The sequence below is a fragment of the Pipistrellus kuhlii genome, unplaced genomic scaffold, assembly GCF_014108245.1.
Source record: "Pipistrellus kuhlii isolate mPipKuh1 unplaced genomic scaffold, mPipKuh1.p scaffold_m20_p_12, whole genome shotgun sequence".
Taxonomy (NCBI): domain Eukaryota; kingdom Metazoa; phylum Chordata; class Mammalia; order Chiroptera; family Vespertilionidae; genus Pipistrellus; species Pipistrellus kuhlii.
The window spans coordinates 25,415,123-25,441,374 of record NW_023425427.1 but is presented as its reverse complement, the minus strand read 5'-3'; the positions used below and the strand labels follow the sequence as shown (position 1 = coordinate 25,441,374).

Sequence of the window (26,252 nt, the reverse complement as noted above, 5' to 3'; positions counted from 1 at the left end):
TAATAGTAGTAGGGAGGTATTCCATTTTAAGATAATGTTTCTACATCTTCAATTGATCTCTAAAGATATATTGTGTACAACTTGACTGTAGTATAGTTTTGTCACTAATATGTTGGATCAGCTGCATTTAAAAAAATATATTTTTATTGACTTCAGAGAGAGGAAGAGAGAGAGAGAGAGAAAAAAACATCAAGAATCAGAGAGAATCATCAGTTGGTTGCCTCATGCATATCCCCTACTGGGGATCGATCCTGCAGCCTGGGCATGGAATCAAACCATGACCTCCTAGTTCATAGATTGATGCTCCACCAGAGAGCCTCACCAGCCAGGCGATCAGCTGCATTTTTAATCCTAAGGAACTTAGACTTGAAAATAAAGGAGTTGGATAAGGAACAAAATAAACATTCATACTTATTTTGGGAAGGGACTGTAAAAAAACAAATTTATCAAGTTAGAAACTTTTATATGTATTTATAATAGTACTTTTTGGTTCTGTTTTTTTTGCCTTCCCTAAAATGAAGATATTACACAAATTTTATGTTGGAAGTTGTGGATTATGTATTGTAATATGGTTATAATTTTCTATCCCTGAAGTTTCAAGAAATAATATATTGAATATGTAAGTCATGTACTAGTTGCCTTTGTTGATTTATTAAAATAATAGTGAATTTTAATGTTCTTTCTTTGGAGAATGAATTTGGTTATCATATTTTTTTTCTGATTTATTTTTTCATTTTTAATGTAAGCAGAATTCTAAAATGGCCCCGATTAGTTCTACCTCCTGTTGAATGTGCCCAATATAATCTGCTTCCATTGAGTGTAGACAGGATCAGTGAATATAATTAGGTTGCTAATTAGTTAACTGAGTTAATTAAAGAGAGATTCTGGATGGGCCTAATCTAATTTTTAAAATGCTGGCATTGAAGAAGCAAGCTGCCATACTGTGGGGAAGGCTGCATGGCAAGAACCTATGAACAACTAGTATGTGTCAAAAGCAGTCTTTGGCTGACAGCACAAGCCAATGGAGATCTCAGTTTTAGGGCCATAAAGAAATGAATTCCACTGACAACCTGAATGATCCTGGGAGCAGATCTTTCTCAGTCAAGCCTCCTGACCCATGAAAATGAGGAAAAAATAAATTAGTGTTGTTTTAAGCCAGTAAGTTTATGGTACTTCGTTACACAGTAATGGGAGAAGAACATAGATTTTTTTTTTTTTAACCAGAAATAAGATGTAGCAATTATTTAAAATGTGGGAGCATCTTAGTAGCTGGGTAGTATGCAGAAGCTGGAGGAATTTTGAATAGAAGGGTAGAGAAAGCCTAATTTGTGTTGATCAGACTCTTGGAAGGAACATGGTCATTGAGGACACTGCTAATGAGGACTCAGAAGGAAGGTAAAAGTCATTATTGGAAACTACAGGGATTGCTTGATATGTAGTTTCAGAAAGCTTTGAAAAATGGTGTCTTGAACCCCCAACATTCTACTGGCAGAAAGCAGGAGGAGAAAAAGCAACTACTCAGTTGCGTATTTGTGCTACCTTTTATAAAGAAGAAAGAATGACTCCGGGTGGAGCTGAGAGCCACAGACAGTAGTTGTTAGGCTTTGAAACCTAATCAAGAAACTTATTTACTTGGCTGAATTTTTTACCTCCCATTTTTCCAACTTGAATGGGAATGTCTGTAATTGTTATCCTGTGTCTGTCCCACCATTCTATGTTAGGAATGGAAGGGGCAGGTAACTCATCTTAGTTTCACAATTTCATGAAGGGAGAGAAATTGAGCCCTAGCAGCTACACTTAATAGATTATACCCAGGAATTTCATCAGGACCTGGAGCTGATTTAGTTTTAGACTTTGAGCTGGTAAGAAATAGATGAGATTTTGTATTTTTTTAATCAGTGAGAGCTATAGATGAGATAGAGATGTAATGAGATACAGACTTATATAATGTGATTTTGGACTTTGAGCTATAACATAATGAGACTGTTAGGAACCTTAGGAGGAGTTGAATATATTTTGTGATTGGAAGGAATGTGTTCACTGGGTGCTAGAAGATAGAATCCTGCTTACCACAGTCAGGAAAAACTCAGCTAATTTATAATTGCATTAAGAATTATTTAGTAAATCTAATGTATTTATATTTTTACATCTCATCTTTTATAGCTTTTTCTATACAGATTAATTTATTTCATTGTAATTTTATAGTGGAAAAAATGCCATGATAAAATTTCTGTTTTAGTAGGTAAAATAAAATATAAATATACATTTTACATATTTCTATAGTTAAGCATATTTAAGAAATCCTACATATTATTTTATTAATACTGCTCATATTAATACTTGATATTATGAGTAAGTAAAGAGGAGAAGTGTGTTATTGAGTCACTTATTTTTCAACAGTTTTGAATAACTTAGGTATTTAATATAGCCTTTAAATAAAAATATTTTAAGAGCAATGGTAATTTAATGTTACTGATTTTTCTCATAGGTTTTGCAGCCCTGTGATTTGTTCTATCAAGCTACTCAGATAGGCACAGATCCACAAGTGATTGATATATCACTAAAATCTCTGACACTAAAGGTAAGTTAAAATGTCAGTCATTTAGATCTTTAGTGAACTTTTAAAAAAATTAATAAAACTAGAAATAAACAGTTATTACAGCAAGTCTTTTAATTGATAAGTAAACCAAAAAGAAGCTATGTTTTAAAATCTCTATACAAAAGCCTAATATGCTAATTGTCCCTCCAACTATTCAGCCTTTCAACCAGTCACTGTGACGTGTGCTGACCATCCGGGAGCAGATGCTTAGACCAGTAGGTTAGCTTACTGCTGGGTCCAGCCTATTGGGATTGGGCAAGACTGGCCAGTCATGGCCTGGAACCCTCCTGTGATTCCTCTCCAGCTGGCCACCCCTGATAGGCCTCAATTAGGACTCGGCAAGATGGGCCGGACATGCCCTGGAGACCTCCTTCGGTCCCTCTCTGGCCCCAGTTGTGCACCAGTGGGGTCTCTTGGCCTGGCCTGCACCCTCTCACAATCCAGGACTCTTTGGGGGATGTTAGAGAGCCAGTTTTAGCCCAGTCCCCACAGGCCAGGCTGGGGGACCCCACCTGTGTACAAATTTGTGCACTAGGCCTCTAGTATTTTAATAAAATTAATGTAAATACCTTAATTGAAATTAGTTATGATAATTAATTTTTGTGGGCAATGAATTATATTTGTGGTTTCATTGTAATAACATTATTATTTCAATATTAATTATGATTCTTCAGTAAATACATTTAATTTTTCTTGAAGTATGTATTTTTAAAAGATGCATGAGTAGATTTTTTATTAGTTTAAATTTTTTTCCTTAGGTTTCACCAGTTATCATAAATACTGTGATTACCATAACTGCAGCACTTTATACAACTAAGGAAGCCATCCCACAAGAAACTGCTTCTTCTACAGCATGTTTATGGGAAAAGAAGGATACAAAGACTTTAAAAATGTGGTTTCTTGAAGAACCAAATGAAGTGAAAAACATAGCTCCCACAACTGAATTGGTACCCAAGGGAGAGATAATAAAAATGAACATTGATTCTATTTTTATAGTTCTTGAGGCTGGGGTTGGTCATAGAACAGTGCCTATGCTTTTGGCAAAATCATGTTTTTCAGGGGAAGGCAAAAACTGGAGTTCCCTCATAAATCTCCACTGTCAGCTGGAGTTAGAAGTAAGTAAATGCATCATTTTTTTCTAGATTTTATACCAAATCATGATACATATAGAATATTTTGAGAATCTTATTTAAATATTTAAGCATATTGTAAATATGATGTTGGCTCAGAAACCTTTTGAAAGAAAGTTTACAAATGTATGCCTTTAATAAAAGTTTTATGTATACAGTCAGTCCTCAGTGTCATTGATAGAATTTGCCATTTTAAGCAAAAGGACATAACAAAAACCAATTTTACTGAAGAAAATGCTATTTGAGGCTCTATTGTACTTTAACTTTAGGCCACATGTTCACACTAAGTTTTTATTTCAGTTGATCTGATCAACTTAAACACAATACATTAATAGATTGTTGTTGATTAGATTCAAAATTTTTGTTTTTAGTAATTTAATGGAATACCTTTCTTCCTTTAAAAGAAAAACAACCTATTTCTGAATCTCTTCTAAAAGAATAACAAAGAATTAGAAGGATATGTCTTATACTTTTTATATAATGCATAATCTTTATACTCGAGTGAGAATTCACTAAGATCTTTAATTTTTTTGTGAGATTATTTTGTATTAGAAATTTGCTTTGAACCAATGTACATTTTGCTTCAGAATTTATATATATGGAATCATTCCCAAAGATACTTTGGTTTAAATTATTATTATTTTTTTAAAATATATTTTATTGATTTTTTTACAGAGAGGAAGGGAGAGGGATAGAGAGTTAGAAACATTCCACTGGGGATGTGCCCGCAACCAATGTACATGCCCTTGACTGGAATCAAACCTGGGACCTTTCAGTTCACAGAGCCAAACCGGTTTTGCCTGGTATAAATCATTATTCAAGTTTGTCTAGTGGAAACTAATCTGATAATCTACCCTTATAAAAAATATGGAAATTTATAAGCTGCTATATTATTTGTATTGATACAGTTATATATAATAGAGGTCTCTAGTATGATTTTCATATAGGAGAAATAGCACAGCCAAACGGAATGGTAGTACTAAACAACATGGAAGATCATTTTAGCAAATTTCAGAATGCCTCATTAAAAAATTAAAAATTCTCTTTATAGGTGCATTATTATAATGAAATGTTTGGTGTATGGGAACCTTTGCTTGAACCTTTAGAAATTGACCAGACTGAGGAATTTAGACCATGGAATCTTGGAATCAAGGTATATTTGAAGTCTAAAAATTATTTAAAAATTGAGGTATCTACATCACATAAGACATAATAATTTCAATCTCAACAAAGTTTAACATTTGTCATTATTAGCCTTGCTGTATGCTTCCCTCTTTGACCTGCGAATATAATTTTTAAACCCAAGGCCAATGCCCTCCTGTACTTTTTCAAATGCAAATAATCCTATATAATAAAAAGGTAATGTGCAAATTGATCATCATGCACTCACACAAGGTGGTCACCCCATGTGGTCACAAGATGGCTGCCACAAGATGGCTGGCAGTTGTCGGCAATCAGGCCTTCAGGGGAGAGAGGGCAGTTGGGGTGGGGACAGGCTTGCAGGGGAGAGCAGTTAGGGGTGATCAAGTCTGCAGAAGAGGGCAGTTGGTGCCGACCAGGCCAGCAGGGGAGGGCAATTGGAGGCAATTGGGATGGCAGGGGAGCAGTTAGGCATCAATCAGGCTGGCAGGCAAAAACAGGGACAGTCAGGCAGGCAGGTGAGTGTTTGGGAACCAGCCGTCCCAGATTGTGGGAGAGGTCCTGCTGGGTTAGGCTCAATCCCAAGGAGTCCCAGATTGGAGAGGGTGTAGGCTGGGCTGAGTGATGTACTTTTGTTTTCACCCTTACAACAAGTGTCTGAAGAATGTACAGTTTCTAACTTCATTTGTAACATGTGAAAGGACTGAGATTAGAAAGGGCTTCACCAAAAACCTTTAGAATGGAAGTGATGGGGTACAAATCTGACTGCAGAGGCCCTACTCATATTAAAATGCTGCTAGCCTCTTGTAAGTTGCTATTTATCCTGTGTTTCCTTTGTCTTCTGAAGGGTATCTATATGGAAGAAAACATATTATTTGTTTGAAATATGTTTAAAATAATTGAGTTTACATAATCATAAAAATCAGGATCTTTAGATGGATAAAATTGTGCTTCCGAAGCAGGAGACTGTGGAATAACTGGCATGTTTCTTCCCTAATGACAATTCAGTCAACCTCCGAACAGATTTTCAGTGGTTTAAAGTCAATTAAAGTAACATCAAATGTGATTAGCTTGGCATGTCCAGCTTTTTGTTTTGGATCACTACGTTTGATTTTCCATGTATTTCAGACAAAAGGATTTACCAGTAGATAAAAGAACTTATTTGATGGTTTTTAAGTTGGAATATACATAGGCCCTGGATCTGTATACCACTCTGTGCTAGATGACCTTATTTGTCTGATTTCCAAGTAATTCCTTCTAAAAAGAGATAGATGTTATCGTTTTTCATGAGTTCTGGGTTCTAGTGACACTGTTCTGCAACTGTTGTTGGACTTCTTAAGTTCCTGATTTTCTGTTCTTTATACCACTAGAGGCCTAGTACATGAAAATTCATGTACTGGATGAGGGTCCCTCAGGCTGGCCTGCCCCTTCTCACAGTCCAGGAGCCCTCAGGGGCGGGAGGCAACCTAGCAATCAAGGAAAGCAACACCCCATTAACAACTCTGCTGCTGCCACTGTGGGCAGCGCAAGCCTCAGCCAGCCCTGGTTATGAGCCTCAGACAGCCCTGGGCAGCTGGGAAGTCGACATGCGAGGCTTGCCTGCACCCTGGGCCAGCCTTAGGAGGCTGGGCATATAACATCCAAGGCTTGCCTGTGCCTCAGGCCATCCCTGGGTGGCTGGGGGGCTAACGGCAGGTCTGGCCACCCCCTGTGCCTGCTGCCCCGCAGCTGGGCTGAAAGGACTATGGGACTCTGGTGGCAGGTGCAAGGAGTGGCTGGATCTGCCTGAGGGTGGGTCCAGCCACACCGCATGCTTGCCCCCCCATTAACACCCCCCCCCCCCCCCCCCCCCCGAGCAGGGCTGACAGGACTGAGGGACTCCAGCCAGGCTGAGGGGGACTGGGCACTGCCATCTTGTGGCTATGGGCGCGCCATCTTTGTGATGGCATGATGGTCAGTTTGTATATTCCCTCTTTATTAGATAAGATGACCAATAGACTAAATGGCTTTTCTCACTCTAAATTTTCATTTGCTATGAAGTATGTGCTTCTCATTTTCTTTCTGATTCTACATTCATTTAGTAATTTTGGTGTTCCCCCTTCCCCCCCTAAAATGTGCTTGTCATTTTAGTATCACTGAGGATAAGAAGAATTTTTCCCCTAATACCACTCTGTGCTAGATGACCTTATTTGTCTGATTTCCAAGTAATTCCAGTAAGACAGTGGAACTGATAAGCAGTTTTTGCTCTCTCTAATGTTACTGGGATTTGTCTAAAGTTTGTTTTTCCTTTGCAAAATGAGTTATGTTGTGCTTTCAGGAGCAAATTTTCCTTATATTTCTATAATTTACATGTTTTATTGTAGATGAAAAAGAAAGCAAAAAAGGCTATTGTTGAATCAGATACTGAAGAAGAACATTACAGAGTGCCAGAATATAAAACTGTCATCAGCTTCTATTCAAAAGACCAACTAAACATTACATTATCCAAATGTGGTCTTGTAATGTTAAATAATTTAGTTAAGGTAAGAAAAGATATTTGAAACTTTAAATATGGCTGTACTATTATACTTAGTTAAACCCTCTCTTTTCTTGAATAAAAGTTTTTTATTAACTTAGTTATTTGTCATATGTTCATTAGTGTTCTGCTTGTCATTTTGTTTTCCACATTTCATTTTATTTTACTTATGATAATTCTTTCTTATTAGGCATTTACAGAAGCTGCCACTGGATCTTCAACTGTCTTGATGAGGGATCTAGCACCATTTATGATTTTAAATTCTCTTGGACTTAACATCTCTGTTTCACCAAGTGATTCTTTTAGTGTGCTCAACGTGCCAGTGGCAAAGTCATATATATTGAAAAATGAGGAAAGTTTAAGTATGGATTATGTCCGAACAAAAGACAATGATCATTTCAATGCAATGACCAGCCTAAGCAGCAAACTTTTCTTCATTCTTCTTAGTAAGTGATAAATTACCTTCCTAGGGCTTTCATTTCTTTTAAGCGATATTTTATATTCCATTTTACTCATTTCTGATATTTTACACATTTATTTAATCTCCTTCCTAATAGGTTGGAAATTTTGTTTGTTTGTTTGCAGGACTTTCATTGCTGTTGTCACTATATTTTTGTACTCCAAATTATAACTTTCTTTATTCACTGCCTTTTTTAGAGCATGTTTATTCTTTATGTTTTGGGGCAGAAAAATATCAATCTCATTCTTACTCAGCTTTTATAGACTATAGCTATAGGTGATTGTTGTTTTAATTACTATGTTTAGTATTATTAGGTAGTAGTCTACCAGTTTTGCTGAATGAATTCAAAATAAGGTTTGAATTTATGGAAATGACACATTTTAATGGTTATGGATTTGTTTTTATGTTATGCTTATTGAAGTGGAAATTTTTTGTCCTTTCTGATTCCCAGTTTTTCATTTTCATAGAAGTGAAAGCAAATAAATTCTTAAATTATCATTATATCTGATATACTCATTGTGAGCTATATAGTCCCAAAGCCTCACCCATAGCACTTTCTGATACTTTTACATTTAATTAGTGAAGATCGAGCACATTTGAAAGATTAATTAGACTTTGGGTAGGAATACCAAAACTGATAACTAGTGCTCTTCTAGTCAAGAAATGATGCGTAACAGTGGCTAGGTTTCAGGTGTTGTACAAGTATTGTCAATTCATCCCTCAATACAGTATGTGTATGTAGATTAGATAATTTGTATAAATTTTTGTTTAATCAAATCCTACATGTCACAAAGTGTCACATGCTGAGAAAATTAACAATGAAAAAATTTCAGCTACCTTGGTAATTGGCCAAAGATTCCCTGAAGGTATTAGGCTCTGGTTATTATAACAGCAAATTTGAGATGCTTCCTTATATTTTATAAAAATTCAATTTTTGTGGTTTCTTACAGTATCTCTTTGTATACATTATGTCAATACAAAAAAAATACTTTTGATAATTCCTTTGTATAATCTTAAATCCAAAGACTTGAGTGACTCTTATGCATAACTTTAAGAAATCATCTGATGTTTCTGATACTTAACATCTATTTAAAATTAATATATGATGATTTACAATAAAACTTTTCAAACATTTATATTCAACTTAGCACCTGCTAACCACTCTACTGCTGATAAAATTCCCTTAACAAAAGTGGGAAGACGACTGTACACTGTAAGACACAGAGAATCTGGAGTTGAAAGATCTATTGTTTGTCAAATTGATGCAGTGGAAGGAAATAAGAAAGTAACAGTTCGCTCCCCAGTGCAGGTACGAAACGATACAATTTTGGGGGGGTCATAATGCATATTTGTGTGCTAATAAAAAACAAAATTAAAGCAAATTGCAACCAAAAGCATACAAATTATAGTAGCAATATAAGTAATATCAAAAAGAAGAATCATTACCAGTAATTGTACTACTCTAATATGAGCAGTGATAGGATTTTGTTCAATATACTTGTAATTTTTGTATAAGACTATTTTGTAAAATCTTTTTATGGAGAATTATGTAAAAAACAACAACTCATCAATATTTTGTTTGTGGTCTTTAGTAGATTTAATGAGGTAAAATTTATGTATGGTAAGCTGCATACACTCAAAGTTGAGTTTTACACAAAAAATACACCTATGAGATCTTTATCACAGTCATAGTAATTAACATATTTATCTCCCCTAAAAGTTTCTTCTCTTCCCACTTCCCCATTCCCAGGCATCCACTGACATGTTCTCATTGTATTTTAGTTATACAATATAGAATTTATATAACTGAAATGGAGTACAGAATGAAGTCTTGCTTCTTTTAGTAGGCATAATTTTGTATGTATCATCTTTTATTATTAATGTTGTTATATGCAGTTGCATATTGTTGAGTAGTAATTGATATACCATATACCATTTTATCTATGATATGAGAATTGAAGTTCACTTTTTTCTCATATGTCTGGCTAATAAGTTGTTCCAACCAAAATTATTACTTTTCCATTAAATTGCCTTGACACTTTTGTCAAACACAAACTGACCAAATCTGTGTGGGTTTATTTCTGAATTCTCTATTCTGATTTATTGCACTGTTTATCTTCATGCTAATGCCACACTGTATTGATAATACCAGTACTTTGAATTTTGAAATCGGGTAATACAAGTTGTGCTGCTTTGTTCAATAATTTGGATTATTCTCAGTTGTTTCCTTTTCCATTTTACTTTCAGACTCATTTTCAATTTTTATTCAAAATTTTAGATAAAGATGAAATTTTTGCATATTAATTTGATTCTTCATTGCTAGAGGAAGTACAGTTGCTTTTTATATTAACTTGTGCAAACTTACTATTTCCACTTTTTAGTTGTAGTGGCTTTTTAATATGTTTACTTATAGTGTCTTAAAGACATTTTTACTTTCTCCTTTCTAACCTGGATGCATATTATTTTATTTTTTTGCCTGTTGTCCTGGCTAGAACCTCCAGTACAATTTGAATAGGAATCATGAAAGCAAACATTTTTGCTTTGTTCTCAGTTTTAAGGGGAAAGTATCCACTCTTTTACCATTGAGTATGTTTTGAGAGATTTTGTTTTGTTTTGCAGTGTGTGTGTGTGTGTGTGTGTGTGTGTGTGTGTGTGTGTGTGTGTTTTGTACCCTGTTTCCCCATGGTGGATGTCGGACTGCCGGCTTAGGCCCGCTCCCCACGTACACCAGGCCTCTAGTATTAAATAAGGTTTGATTGTTTTTAAAATATTAAGTCAACCTTGCATTGCCAGTGTAAATCCTAGTTATTTATGAAGTATTATTAACCTTTTGATTCATTGTTGGTTTGATTTGCTAAAATCATATTCATAGTTTTTGCATTTATGTTTATGAGGAATATTGGTATAGTATTTTCTTGTAACATTTTTCTTCTGTGAAGGTTTTCAAATATAATTTCACTTTATTTTATGAGTAAGGTCTATTCAGATTATTTATTACTTCTTAAGTGAACTCTTCTAGTAATTTTGTCTCTTTCATGAAATTTGTCCATGAATTATTTCCATTTTTATTTCACTTTTATGTTTTATGTTATTTTCACCAGTTACAGGAATACAGATTGATAGGTTATTTTTTCTGATTGTTATCTGGATTACATTGTTTCTGACCAGAATTTGCTGTTATTTTTTTTTATCTTTTTAAATTTTTATTTTATTATTGACAGTATTATAAATGTCTCCCATTTTTCCTCCTTCAGTCAATTCCACTTCCATGCAAGGCCTTCCCCTGCTGTTGTCTGTGTCCATAGTTATGCATATATGCATAAATATTCTTTGGTTAATCTCTTCCCATCTCCTCCCTGAAACCTTGTTATTTTTTATTTTTGCTGTTTTATATTTTCTTTATATGCATTTACATAATATTTTTGCCCCTTATCTCTGTTAAGTAATTTGGTTGTGATGAATCTTAGTGAAATTTACTTTCTGTTTCTTGTACTTGATTTAAGTTTCTTGAATGTATGGACATATACTTTTAACTACTTTAAACCTTTTTTTTATCTTTTTTTTTTTGTCTTCAAATATTTTCTCTCTCCCCTCCCTTCACTTCTTCACTGACCATTGTTAAATCTGCTCCACAACTCACTAAAATTCTTTTCCTATTTTTTTGTTTCCCCCCCTGTTTTGTTTTGATAGTTTCTATTGTTATGTCTTTAAGTTCAGCTTTCTTTTTCAATGTCCAATCTTTTCTCATCTACACCAATGTATTTTTAGCTCTAGAATTTCAGTTTGCATTTTTACGTATATTTTCCATGTCCTTTTTTCATACATTTAGTATTTCCCCTAACTTTGAACATATTGGGTATAGTTATATAAATGTTATAATGCCCTTGTCTACTAATTCTATCATGTGTATTATATCTGATTTGTTTCATTTATTTATTTAAATTTTTTTTTTTTTTTTTTTTTTTTAATTTCAGAGAAGAAGGGAGAGGGAGAGAGAGACATCAATGATGAGAGAGAACCATCCATTGGCTGCCTCCTGCACATCACATTGGGAATGGAGTCTACAAACTAGGCATGTATCCTGACCAGGAAACAAACCGTGACCTCCTGGTTCTTTGTAGGATAATGTTCAACCCCTAAACCACTCCAGTGGGGCTATTTCCTTTTATTAATATTTATTTTATAAAATTTTTATGTCTATTAATTTTTATTGAATGCCTAAAATTGTGAATTTTACCTTGCTTGAAATAGAATGATTTCTTTTTGTATTCTTGAACTTTATTCTCCAATATAGTTATGTTACTTGGAAAGTGATCCTCTGAGTTCTTATTTTTAAACTTTTTAGGTGGACTTCAAGCAGTGTTTAGTTCACTGGCTGAAGATCCTATTTATTTTGCAATTTAAAGAATGTAGACAAATCTGGCGTTGAAAATGAATGAGCATGCTTAAATGCATTACTTTATTTTCATGCGTAATGACCAAACGACTAGTCACAAGGAAGTGCATTTTTAGGTTTCATGGCTCGCTGTGTCTGTGTGAGGCTTCGTGACGTGGGCTAGGGTTTGGGGGACCTCGGCAGAGCTTGATGGGAGTGGGATTGGCCGGGTCTTGGTGTCGTCCAATGGTTGTGGGGCCAGCTGGACACTTGTATAATAAAGGGCAAATAGCAATATTAAAATATTTCCTCTAATTCCCTTTTAATGTGCATGAATTTTGTGTACAGGGCCACTAGTGATGTTATAAATATCCAAACGGCCCTTGGCTGAAAGAAGGTTTCCCAACCATACCTTAGAATACTTAGATCTGTTTGACTTCTCCTTTCCTATCAGTAGCTTCAAAACTATTCAGGCAGCAGGCTGGAGCGATTTTAGGGCTTTTCTTGCTGGATTTTTGTTTCCTCTGCTGCTGACTAACCAGTGTCTGAAAATCATTGTTTAGTTTTTAGGTTAAGAAGATATATTTGGTCCCTATTATTCCATTATGGCTGAAAGCATAAAGTCCTTTTCTTTCATTTATGATTTATAATTAACTATTTAAAAAGATGATTGTTGGGCTGTCCTCATTGTTGATCTTAAAGATTTCATTTAGTAGTAGTAAATATTAATTTTAAGTTTCTTATAGTTATTATTTTTAGAAATCAAAATGTATTTCTATGGCTTTAACTAAGTGGAGCAAAAAATATATATATATACACATATACATATATACATATACATACACACACACACACACACACACACACACACACACATATATATATATATATATATATATATATATATATAAATGTAGTGAATTGTAGAGTATCCATTTAATCTTAGTTTTCAGTATGATTTGTTTAAATTAGAGGATATTAGTAAGATATAGAAGGATAAGAAAATGGTCATAATAGTTTGTTTTTATCTATCCAAGGGTAAATATAACTGTTTGTAGGTTTATCAGATAATATGAAATAATGAAAACTATGATATCTTTTTATCACTGTTGTATGCTACTCATTAGATGAGATACCCCTTCTTTCAATGAATAGCATCCAACAGAAACATAAAAAGGTAGGTATTTCCCAGCCTGAGGCTTATTTTTTACTTTATCATCTAGACATTTAAAACGTAGATGTAATATTTTTTCCTGTGAACTTTTTTCTACTATTCTTGTCTAAAGAAGTTATTCCTTATCTGAAAGTCAAGAAGATACTACCTTATTTCTTTCTAGAATTTTTAAATTTTTATTTTTGAGATTTATTTTTCTATAAAACTGTACAAACTTTTCTATTTTTAGGAATAGAACTTTATATGTTTATTTCTTTTCTGTATTATATAAGCAAGGTAAATATTGCTTTGATCTTTTGTTGGAGTGTTATGTCTTTAGTTAATTAGATTAATGTCTTTAGTTAATTAGATTAATTAGTTAAATATCTTTAGTTTATTATATTAATGATACTAAATATTATTATTTTTCTTTCCTAGATTAGAAATCATTTCTCAATCCCACTGTGTGTTTATGAAGGAAATACTTTATTGGGAATGGCTTCACCTGGAAATGAATTTAACATACCATTAGCATCTTACCGGTGATTCTTTTTATCTACTTGTTTGCTCTATGTCTCTTACAGAGTTTTTAGTTTCTGATTTTGTAGGGATATCTATCTTTAAATTATCAAACTTTCGTCAAATCTTTCCTGTTATTATCTGACCCTATATGACTTATATAAGTTTCAGGGCACTTAGAAGTGTTTTTAAAATAAATATTATTTAATTTAATGTATTTATTTTATACCATATAAATTATTTATGCTTTACCAGTAAATAAAATTATTAAATCCTTGCAATATAGCCATTATAACCAGAGTCATATATAGGGTAGGCAAATGTAGGTTTACAGTTTTGAATATGCAAAATACAGAGTTCATTCTTATATTATTACTTATTTATTATTATATTACTTTTCATATGAACAACTGTAAACCTACTTTTGCCCCATCTTGTATATTCACAATTTAAAAAAAATATCTAATTGTGTATAATTGGTGGTTTCTGGATTTACATATACTGTTATGAAGTGATTTTTACTGTTTAAAGGTTTATAATAGACTTTTTTGGGATTCCTTTAGAAAACAAAATATTGCATATTTATCTGTTGATTATTTTAGAATTTTAATCAGTCTTAAATATTTAAAGTAACTTGCCTGAACTTGATGTAAAATCTTATGTTAAGAAAGGATATATTAAAATTTTAACAATACTAATGATGGGCTAGTTTCATAATTATATGCTTAATATCATAACAAGTATTATTGTTCAGGATATTTAATTTGGAATAGAAAATGTAAAGCAAGGAAAAATGGAGATTTTGGAGAATAAATTCTTCCTCAGAATAAGCATCATGGTTGTCTAAGGTGCTATCCAGAACACATATTAGACATAGACACTTTGACAGAAGGATGGAGAGAAAATTACAAACAGTGTTTAAATATTCCCTCCTTCTGGTCATCCTGAACCATGCCTAGGAGTTCAAGAGTGGATATCACTAATGTTTAGAAGGCAATCTAGCAGTTTTAGACACATATTTTCAGGTATTAGACCTGCTCACTCTAATAAACGTTCTGTTGTTTAGACCTTCTGAACATAATGAGTATTTTATTACTTAATTTGAACTTGCTGAGGGAAAAAAATTATATATTATTCAAAGAACAACAATAAAATATTTACAGTACCTGATCATGTTCTAGAGAGGATTATGGGTGGGTTAGAAGACTAAAGAGAACATGTAAGGTATGTTTAAAAATTTCTATGAAGAACCTTAAATTCATTTTGTTTTTGAATAATAAATATTAATGGCACTATGTTTTATTTTTCATAAATTAGTATTATATTTTGTGACTATTCGTAAAGCCATTAGCTATCTTTATACTTTTTTGTTCAAAGCTAAATATTAATTTGTTACATGGAAGTTAATCAATATTTATTAGAATCATTAGTAACTAACCAGCTTGGATTTTACATTAGGTATTCTCCTATTCCAGTGCTTAGACATGGGTATACTTACATTTAAGATATGAGCTCTTAAATTAACAAATAGCTATCTTTAATTATAGAATTTACATATAATTTTTAAATTTAATTCATTTAACATTTATTTAGCAAATCTTTTTATTGTGTATATGGAACTGCTGTAGGATAACAAGATGGATTGGCCTGGCTATTCTTCTTGGGAGGTTGATATATTATGTAAATACAGTGGTAGAAAATGATGGGTTGTAGAGAGTTACAGAAAGATTTGTTGTTTCAGAAAACTATGAAAAATAAAGAAGAGATTACCTACATGAATTATAGGTAAAATATAATAATGTGGAGGACAATCTTAAGTGCAAGGAATTACATGAACAGAGATAAGGAGACTTGAAAAAAAAGGCTTTGTATAGGTCTATATGATTGGAGTGTGTGCAAGTTAGAAGATTAAATTTGAAAGATAGTTCTAAGTTCGCATTGGGGTAGTTGCTCCTTCATTTTCTTGCACTCATTTATATGCATTTTATCTTCATCTGTAATGTCATCTGTTTCTTCCTTTCCCTCTAAGAACATTTGGTGTCCTTCCATTGTGAAACCATTTACTTCATCAGTTCTTCTCTTCCAGAACCTCTTACCACTGAACATCTTTCTCTCATGTTTTCTCTTCATTTATTTATTAAACTTTTCTTTAAACTTTCATATTTCTCTACTTCAAGTCTTTTCTTCAAAACAAAGATTTTTGGGAAAATTGTCACTTCTGCAGTATACTCTGCAGCCACCCTAGAAAGAATTATGTGTGCAGGGGAGAAGGAAGTATCTAATACTATTTCCCAGTCCAGAGTGCCAGTAGTGGAAGTTTCTGGTAAACAACACAGAGAAGTGGATATGGAGGGCTCAGAATTTAGTCTAGCAAGTTTAGGGCACCATTACACATCAATACAGAAATATGTGTAGATATTAAGAATTTTAGGACTAAAGCTTAGGAAAATAATTAGAGCTAGAGATAGTACTGACAGTTGTTCATCTGTAAGGAACAGTGTCACCATAATTGATTAGTTTTACAAGTACAAAAACATTTCTTAAGTATTTATACATGGACACAGCTTAGGTTTAAAAAAATGATTAAACTCAAAATGTACTTGAAATGTAAACAAAGACTGATATTTAAATTTGTGAATTAATCATATGTGAAGCCTGATTTTGTCACTATCTTCTTGTAACCACTTCTTCAACTATGCCCAACATTTTAATAAAAATAAGTATCTATTGATAGCTTTAATTTCATTAATCTTGAAAAACTGGTGATTAATTTTTCTAATAGAAATAATTTTTTAGTTCATAAAATCATTTGTGATATGTACTTCCTATTAGGACCACATAGCCAGGAAAGACAACTTATATAAGTTAAATGTACAATGCACAGATAGTTGTATATGTTTGCTTTGCATATGTGACCTACATGATTATATATTTTCTGTAAGAAACCAGTTATCTTGTAAACGTAATCTTTACAATTTATTTTTTTTAAATATATTTTTATTGATTTCAGAGAGGAAAGGAGATGAAGAGATAGATAGAAATATTAATGATGAGAGGGAATCATTGATTGGTTGCCTCTTGCACATTGGACTGAGCCCACAACCCAGGCATATGCCCTTGACCAGAATTGAACCTGGAACCCTTGAGTCCCCAGCCAATGCTCTATTCACTGACCCAAACTGCTTACGGCTTTACAATTTATTTTTTAATTGCAGTTGACATATATTAGTTTCAGGTATACGACATAGTGATTAGACATTTACATACCTTTCAAAGTGATCACTCTAGTAAGTTTAGTACCCCTATGACACTATATATGGTTAATTGTAAACACACATTTAAACCAGTAAGTTTATAAGAAAAATATTCTTCTTTTAAAAGCTAAATAACTTAATTTCCTGAAAATCAAGATGAAGGTAATTATCTATTGTCTTTCTTACCTATATCTAAGAATGTGAAAATATAAAAATATATTACAATAGTATGGAGGGAGGTAATTTCATTGTTCTAAAGTTGTAATCATATAATTTAAAATGTTTTCTTTTAAAGCATTTCAGCAAATCCTTTTTAATGTTTTATGCAGATCATTCCTTTTTCTGAAACCAGAAGATGAGGACTATCAAATGTGTGAAGCAATTGACTTTGAAGAAATTATAAAAAATGAAGGCACTTTTCTAAAGAGGAAATGTAAACCTATAAACCCTTCTAAGAAACCATTTATTATTAATGTTGTCCCAGAAAAAGATAATTTGACATCTCTGTCAGTATATTCAGAATATGGTTGGGACTTACCATACATAATACATTTGTGGCCACCTATCCTACTCCGAAATCTTCTTCCTTACAAAATTGTTTATTATATAGAGGTATTCTGGAATTTTATTAAATATCTTTGTGTCTGTGGTTTTGGTACAGGGTATATATATTAATACTCAAATGGAAAATAAATGTTTAATTATGCTGTGTAAAAATAGGATTAAAATATTTTCAATTGATTCACCTTTGAAATTTGGCTACTAAGTTGAATATAAATTACCTACATAAATGTGACATGTCATTTAGAAAATAGAGATAATAGAAATTGCCTAGACTCATATCATCTGAAGGGTAGTTTTAGAATATATATTTTTCTATATATGCATGTATATTTCATATATCATACACTTAAAATATGGATTCTAACTTTTGAAACAATTATGAGAATTAGTATTAAGTAATATTTAAGTAATAGACTTAATTGGAAAAATGCTGCTACGTTATATTATTCTGATGATAGATCTCTAAACGCATTTTATGCCCTATGATGTTCCTTTTTCTTTTAAATATTCTGTTTTAACAAATTATGTCTGATTTCATCAGGATTTTAATATTATATTTACCATGACTATCAAATATAAGAAATTTCTTTATTGTAATCTAGTATTGTTTTGGTCATAGTGTACTAATTACTAATTATTGAGATTTACTATATGTATATACTTCTTTGATAATTTTTTTTGGGGGGTGAAGTTAATATCTATGGTTTAAGAATATCTGTTTTTCTTTATATTTGGCAGATATTCTAGTGGTTATAAATTTGCACTTTGCTGTCAGGTAGATTGGAGATTTAATCCTAGCTCTAGTACTTAATAATTATATGTCTTTAGGCAAGTTATATTGTCTTTCTTAATCATGTATCCTAATTTATGAAAGGGAGATAGTAATAAACATTGCATGATTGGGATATGGGGAAATCAAACTAGATGATATATGTAAAGGATTTAGCACATGACTAGTAGGCACATGATTGCCATTCATTTACCTCTCTAACAGCACCACCACTACTATTCTATGGATATTAACATGCCAGGTGTCAACAACTTAACTTACTTTTGTTTTAACTAATGTAAGATGAAGAGATTCCTGTGTTATATAATAATAGGAAGGAATCAGGTTAGAGATGCTAGAAAACCTGGTGCATTACCAAGGCATGCTATCTATGTTCCATTCTTATAGGACTTTTAATCTGATGCTTTTAGGGATCACATTCTGTTTGCTAGTTCCCAAAGGGTATGACCAATTTTTAGAAAGACAGGTTAGTTTTGGTATGAAGAAGGGATTAAAGAAAACAAGAGCAGTTAGGGAAACTTAAAGTGAGAGGACACAGTGGCAGGAACTAAGGTAATGAAAGTGGGGGTAAAGAGGAATGAATAGTTTTGAGAAATGCATAGATACAATTCTATAAACAACTAGAGGCCCTGTGTATGAATTTGTGCATGTGTGGGGCCTGGCTGGCTGGGAGGAGTTGGCAGACCGGCCCTGCCCCCGATTGGGGTGAGAGGTGGACGATCATGGATCGGGCCAGCCAAGGGAAGGGGCTCCAAGCAGTTGGTGGGCTGCCCCGCCTTCTGGTTGAACTCCCGTTGGACTCCCAATCAAGGAGACAATTTGCATATTATCCTTTTATTATCTACTAGAGGCCCAGTGTGTGAAATTCATGCACAGGGGGTATCCCTCAGCCCATCCTGCACCCTCTCCAATCCAGGATCTCTCTTGCAATCTAGAACCATTGGCTCCTAATCACTCACCTACCTGCCTGGTTGATGCCTCTAACTGCTCCTCTGCCAGACTGATCTCCTCTAACTGCTCTCCCCTGCTGGCCTGATCCCCCTAACTGCTCTCCCCCACCAGCCTGATCCCCCTAACTACCCAACTGCTCTCCCCTATTGGCCTAATCTGCCTAACTGCCACCTTTTTCTGTGGCGCTGGCCTTCTCTCTTCTGCCTTCTTTCGCAGTGCTGGCCTTCTCCCTTCTCCCTTCTCCCTTCTCCTTTCTCCCTTCTCCCTTCTCCCTTCTCCCATGGCACCACCTTCTCCCTTCTGCTTTCTCCTTTCAGCCTTCACTTGTGGCACATTATTCATTGGCCTCTGCAAGAGGGACCATGGTGCTGGATTGGCCCTCACAGCCTCTGTGGCTGCTGGCCCTTAGTCCTACCTTCTGGATGAAGCCAGGGCTGCGAGGGCCAAACCCCTTGCACGAATTTCATGCATTGGGCCTCTAGTATAGGATAATTAGAAATGGGTGATGAAGGATTGTTAAGAGTCAAGTATGGGACTTATTTGGATTATTATCTCTTTTCTCATACATTTTTCATAATTTTTTACTTTTCAAAACTAAAATTACTAATGGATAAGATTTCATCTTTTTTATCATGTGTTTTCCATTTTTTATTTTTTTAAAGTAAAATTAATGGATAAGAATTTTAAAATGTTTTACTAGTTCTAGTGCATTATAATGTTTATTAGTTCCATTAGAGTTTTACATTACATTATTTAGTATTATCCTAACAATAGTCCTTTGAAGTTGATCATTTAGACCATTTTACAAATACAATAAGTCATATCTTGAATAATTTACCCGCAGACTTGAAGGAAATGTAGAAGTTTACATAGTTGGCAGAGTTAGAACTTGAATATAAGTCTTCTAACTTGTTCATAAAGAAGTATATTTCAAAAGCAGTTTGTATAACATTTGTAATCCTTACATAGAATTTTTTGGCATATTAATCTAAGACATTAAATAATTTACTATATTTTGTTTATTACAGGGGAATGAACATAGAGTTTTTACTCTAAATGAAGGCTCTTCTGCCCATATTTGTACCGTACAATTGGATAAAGCCATACTACATTTAAAATTACTTGACTATCTTAATCAAGATTGGAAAAGTGAATATCATATAAAACCTAATCAACAAGATATTAGTTTCATCAATTTTACCTGTGTTACAGAAATGGAAAAGACTGATTTAGATATTGCTATCCATGTGACTTATAATCCTGGCCAGACAGTTGTGGCATTTCATAGCCCTTACTGGATGGTCAATAAAACTGGTCGAATGTTACAGTATAAAGCAGATGGAATTCATCGAAAGCATCCACCTAATTATAAAATGCCAGTTCTCTTTTCTTTTCAGCCAAAGCACTTTTTTAATAACAATAAGGTGTGTAAAGTTTTTTGTTTTGTTTTTGTTTTTGTTTTTGTTTTTAGCTATTTCTTACTTCTTTTTAAACTTTAGAATTTTGAAGAATAAAATAATATGAAACAGGCAGAAATAACATTTGTTAAATAGTTGAGGTTATAAAAATTTGAATTTCATATTGGGAAAGGTTTAGTGCATTAACAGTACACTATTTATACTAAAAAGCAAAATGTAAATGTAGGTTGGAATTTTTAATGGTACTTACGTTGTAATATCTTTGAAATATTTTTTCCTAGGTTCAGCTTATGGTAACTGATAGTGAATTGTCAGATCAGTTTTCAATTGATACTGTTGGTAGTCATGGAGCTGTTAAATGTAAAGGCATGCACATGGAGTATCAAGTGAGTTCATTCTGTGCTCATCAAGAAATGTTTATTTAAACTGTGTCTATTGACTACTTAATTTTTAAGGATGTTATGATAATGTAATAATATGTTTTTCCTTAGGTTGGTGTCATTATAGACCTCAGCAGTTTTAACATTACCAGAATTGTGACATTTACCCCTTTTTATATGATCAAAAATAAAAGCAAGTATCGTATATCAGTGGCTGAAGAGGGGAGTGATAAATGGCTCTCTCTCGATTTGGATCAGGTGGGTAGATGGATTTCAATAATGTAGCTCTTAGGAATTTCTTTTTTCCTGAAAGTTAGATAACTGAAATTACTATGTAATGTTATATCTTTTCATTCCTCCAATTTTATTTCAGTTTCATGGTCATTTATTGAGTATTTGTACCAAGCCCTACATATTTAATTACTAAAATTCAAAACTTGCCATCAAGAAATATATTTCTTGATAAGGGAGATAGACATTTAGCAATTACTAGCCAAATGGGGTCAAATAGAGCAGTAAAAGACTAGATAAGGCATTAATGCAGGAAAGAGAAGGAGATTAGTTATTCTTTTCAGGAAGCTGTTACTATTGTCTTTAAAGACTAGATTAAGCCAGTTATTTTAAGAAGGTGGGAGTGACTTACGAGTAAAATATTTCTTTTACTCCATCTTTAGCTGTTGAACCTCTACAAAAGAGCTGTCTGAGGGACTGCAGGAGGGTGATAGAATATTTTACCTTTGAAGAAATTTTATTCTAACTATGTTAGGATTATAAGAGAAATATTTGCTATTTTTATTCACTATTCTATCTTGCTTTTGAGCCATCCTCTGGAGTCATTTGTTGAGCTACTTCCTTTAAAATTTCCTTTAGTGCTGGTTCTGGAGGAAAATGCCATCAGTGTGTTTTTATCATCATCCTTTTATAATGCCTTTTCTTGATAATGAAGTCTATTTTTTTCTCAGCATGTTGTATAATATGTTTTACTTCACTGTTTTTTGGTTTCCATTTTTATTGAAAATTTGGCTGTGATTCTGTCATTTCTTTGGAGGTCATCTTTCTTTTCTCCTTAGCTGCCTTCAGACATCTCTTTGTGTTTGATATTCTGCAGTCACACTATTTGTCTACATGTAGGTTCCTTTTACATATCCTGACTTATATGCCTTTCTGCTAGATCCGTGAGGTAATGATTTTTCATATGTACTTCCTATAAAATTTGCAACAGTTGTCTCTTTAAGTATTCTCCTGTTCATCCATTTTCTCCTTCTGAGCCTTTAATCAGACATATTCTAGACTTTTATATTCTATTTTCTATGTCTCTTACTATCTTTTTTTATGTTTTCTATCTGGTGTCACATGAACAGTCTCACTGAAATATGTGACGTCTCTAGTCTGGCAGGGGCTTACAGTTTGCATCTCCATTCCTGTCCTTTTAGTTTTTTTTGTTTCAGCTCCTGCTAGTCCAGTCTTCTTTCTGGGTACACTGACTATCTCCTATTCTTTCAGTTTGGTTTTCAAATCACAGATGTCCAGGTGATTTCTAATTTTTTTTAGCCTATATCCTGTTCTGAACTTTGAATATATCTTTTACTTTTGTATCCTTGTTTGACTTCCCTGAATCAACATTTGAGTGTATTTGGACTACTGCTTAATTACCAAGGGTTGCCCACAACTGACTATGATTTTCAATAACTGATCACTTGTTTCCCTTATGCTCTTTGGTCAGCTTGTTGATTTTTCATACCCTTCTCTAGATCTAGACCACATGAAAATTGCTGCTTATCATAGCTTTTCATCTTACTACCCATTACTGCTTGTTTCACATTGTCCATAAGTGGCAACACATCTCTAAGTAGGCAGTTTATAACTGTTTACATAAATAACCCAGTAATCAGAGCACTGTTGAAAGAGATTTATTTTCATTTTGTTTTGTCTACTCTGATGGATTTATTAAAATGATAAATGTCTTTATGATGCAATATATTGTGGGTTCTAAAAAATAAATATATGTAATGTATGTTTTAGTGTATCCCCTTTTGGCCTGAGGATGCATCAAATAAACTTCTTATTCAAGTTGAAGGAAGTAGAGGCCCTCCCAAAAAGATATATTTTAACAAGCAAGAAAATTGTATTTTATTGCGTCTGGATAATGAGGTAATTAATTTGTGTGTGTGTGTGTGTGTGTGTGTGTGTGTGTGTGTGTGTGTGAGATTAGAGGAGTTAATGTTACTTACTAGTATTTATATAATTTTTTTGTATCAAATAATTTTCTCATGATTTTTTTCCCTTTCACCAAAAATGAACAAAGATTTCTTTTTATGAGGAGAAAAAGTACTAAAGGGAAATAATCATAAAACATTTTGTCATACAGAGTAAGTAGAAGTGCTTAGAATATACACTGGAATTTGACCCATCTATGGTTTCCCAGACATGCCATATAAAATAAAGATAAGTTATGAATAGTTTTGTTATTAAATGTTGTTAGTTAATATTCTTTGGAAAATGATCACATTAGAGAATATTTTCTCTTACTTTTTTTATAGCTTGGCGGTATTATAGCAGAAGTTAATTTGGCTGAGCATTCTACAGTTATTACATTTTCAGATTATCATGATGGAGCAGCTACATTCCTATTAATAAATCACACTAAGAATGACATTATTGAATATAAGCAAAGGTAAGAAGAGGGTCACAAATTCAGTATCCCCTTATTTGAGCAAAGACTAGGTGATGAGACGCGGACTTTATGATGATTTTTTTAAAATTAAATATATTTTTAATGATTTCAGAGAGGGAAGGAAGGGAGAGTGTTATATTGAAAATCATCGAATGAGATACAAGACACCTTAATGAGCCAATTATTTAGAAGTGGTTTATTGCATGCAGCCCAGAGGGAGGTGTCTTTTCCCAAATCTCTCAGCAATCCATACAGGAAGTTTTTCTGTATTTGCAGATATTACAAAGGGCTCTATGTGAGTTATTATTACAGACAGTTGTAACCTTGAATACATAATAAGTTTGTACTTAGCACAATTGTTATCAGTATTAGTCTGTTACATTGGATATCTTTTTCTATTATTTGAACTAAAAATAAAGTCGGTTTATAGAACAACAGACTGTCTTAAAGTGACAGAGTTTATAATGACAGAGTTTGCAGGACTAGGGACTATCTAACAATAGCAGTGTTTCAAACAGCAGTTTTTTATACAAGATGGAGGTTACTGTGCTTCAATAGCAACATCACTTATGAGAGAATAATTGATCAGCTGCCTCCTGCACACCCCCTACTAGGGATCAAACCATGACCAGGAATCAAACCATGACCTCTGGTTCATAGATCTATGCTCAACCACTGAGTCATACGAGTTGGGCTATTCTCATTATTTTCTTAGAAAACCTCTTTTCCATCATATAAGGAAAAACTTTCAGTCTACTATTAATCAGAAATATTATAAGTTTCAATTAATTGACTTGGGAATTACTGAACTATATTATTTTGGGTTCTTTATTCATTTACTTACACTTAATCTAATGCCTGTTTTTACCATTTGTGTCAGTTCTCTCGATGAAATAGAAGACTCTCTTCCTCCTGGAAAAGCAGTACTTTATACATGGGCTGATCCAGTGGGCTCTAGAAAGCTGAAGTGGACTTGTGGGAAAAGTCACGGTGAAGTAACACAAAAAGATGTATGTTTGGGCTGATTGATTATCATGATGTCCTCAGCAACATGTTTTTTGTTTCTGTTTTTTAAATAGTATTCTCTTTATGCCTTACTAGTTTTAAGGCATGATTATGTCTGCACTACTAAAATAAACTGACAAAGATTTAAAAGTATTCAAACTTTAACCAAAAATGTTTAAAACTGAAAGTAGTCTTATTTTGCCTATGTCATCATTTTCTTCCATCCTCTATAATAAAAGGGTAATACAGACAGTCCTTGGGTTACATCAGACTCAATGTACGTTGTTTCGTAGTTCCACCACCATCTCCCCCCCCCCTTTTTTTTTTAATTTCCATCATTTCAACATATGTACATATGTGCTTTTTGTTTTTTTTTATTATTTGTTTACTACAAGTAAAGGTCTAGAATTGTTAACTTTCTTTTAAATTTTTTTACTGTTTCACTTCATTACTGCTGTGTATGTGCTCCATATGAGTGACGTAGGTGCTTATGTAGGTGAGTTCCAACTTACAACAAAAATCACATTATGTTTCGCTGTAGGAATGGATCTCCATATTGACCCTAACTGCAGAACGACCAGTCACTATGATTTGCACTGATCATCAGGGGGCAGATGCTCAATGCAGGAGCTGCCCACGGTGATCAGTGCACTCCCACAGGAGGAGCTCCGCTCAGCCACAAGGTGGGCTGATGGCGACAAGCACAGCAGCAGGAGCCTCTCCCACCTGTGGCTTAAGTGCACTCCTCATCGGGAATGGGCCTAAGTTGTCAGTTGAGCATCCTCTGAGGGCTCCTGGGCTACCAGAGGGATGTCTTTCTGCTAGCTTAGGCTCGATCCCTGGGGAGCAGACCTAAGCTGGTAGGTGGACATCCCCCAAAGGGCCCCAGTCTGTGCACCGGGCCTCTAATTATGCTGTAAAGGTAAATTGTAATTAGAGAGGGTCTTTCAGCATTCACCTCATAAACAGATATACTCTTTATTGATGGTCATCTTAGATCACTTTCACTTCTGTGACAAACATCTAGGATCTAACTAAAGAATTTATTTCTGGTAGCAAGTATTATTGATATGGTCTTTCATAAAGATAAAGTAGCATGTAAACATTTTCCAGTAACATTTTCAATGGCTGCAGAAATTGTTTTGTTGTTGTTGTTTTTTAGGAATTGTTTTTAAACAATTAAAAATTAAAATTGTATTAGTCCTTTAAAACACATCTTAACTTGACCCCTATTCCAATGTCTTACTTATTTGATCTGTTGGTTAATAATTTTGCATATTTATGTCATAATGATAGTTGAATTTTATAAAGCTAAATCTGAAATT

General features: G+C 33.5%; 1 protein-coding gene across 7 annotated transcripts in view; it reads left to right on the top strand.

Annotated features, from left to right (window-relative positions):
- VPS13A (vacuolar protein sorting 13 homolog A) overlaps positions 1–26,252 on the top strand; it is a 170,303-nt gene that overhangs the window by 92,226 nt on the left and 51,825 nt on the right. For all 7 annotated transcript variants that reach the window (XR_006741281.1, XR_006741282.1, XM_036433730.2 and 4 more), the window contains exons 40-53: positions 2,489–2,581; positions 3,358–3,714; positions 4,781–4,882; positions 7,233–7,391; positions 7,575–7,830; positions 8,993–9,153; positions 13,811–13,914; positions 17,475–17,757; positions 20,479–20,874; positions 21,150–21,254; positions 21,360–21,506; positions 23,271–23,399; positions 23,789–23,922; positions 24,803–24,932. Coding sequence is in view for 5 of the 7 variants with exons in the window: in XM_036433730.2 (XP_036289623.1) it covers positions 2,489–2,581; positions 3,358–3,714; positions 4,781–4,882; positions 7,233–7,391; positions 7,575–7,830; positions 8,993–9,153; positions 13,811–13,914; positions 17,475–17,757; positions 20,479–20,874; positions 21,150–21,254; positions 21,360–21,506; positions 23,271–23,399; positions 23,789–23,922; positions 24,803–24,932 (2,556 nt within the window). In the remaining 2 variants the exon portion in view is untranslated. The remainder of the gene's footprint in view (positions 1–2,488; positions 2,582–3,357; positions 3,715–4,780; positions 4,883–7,232; positions 7,392–7,574; positions 7,831–8,992; positions 9,154–13,810; positions 13,915–17,474; positions 17,758–20,478; positions 20,875–21,149; positions 21,255–21,359; positions 21,507–23,270; positions 23,400–23,788; positions 23,923–24,802; positions 24,933–26,252) is intronic.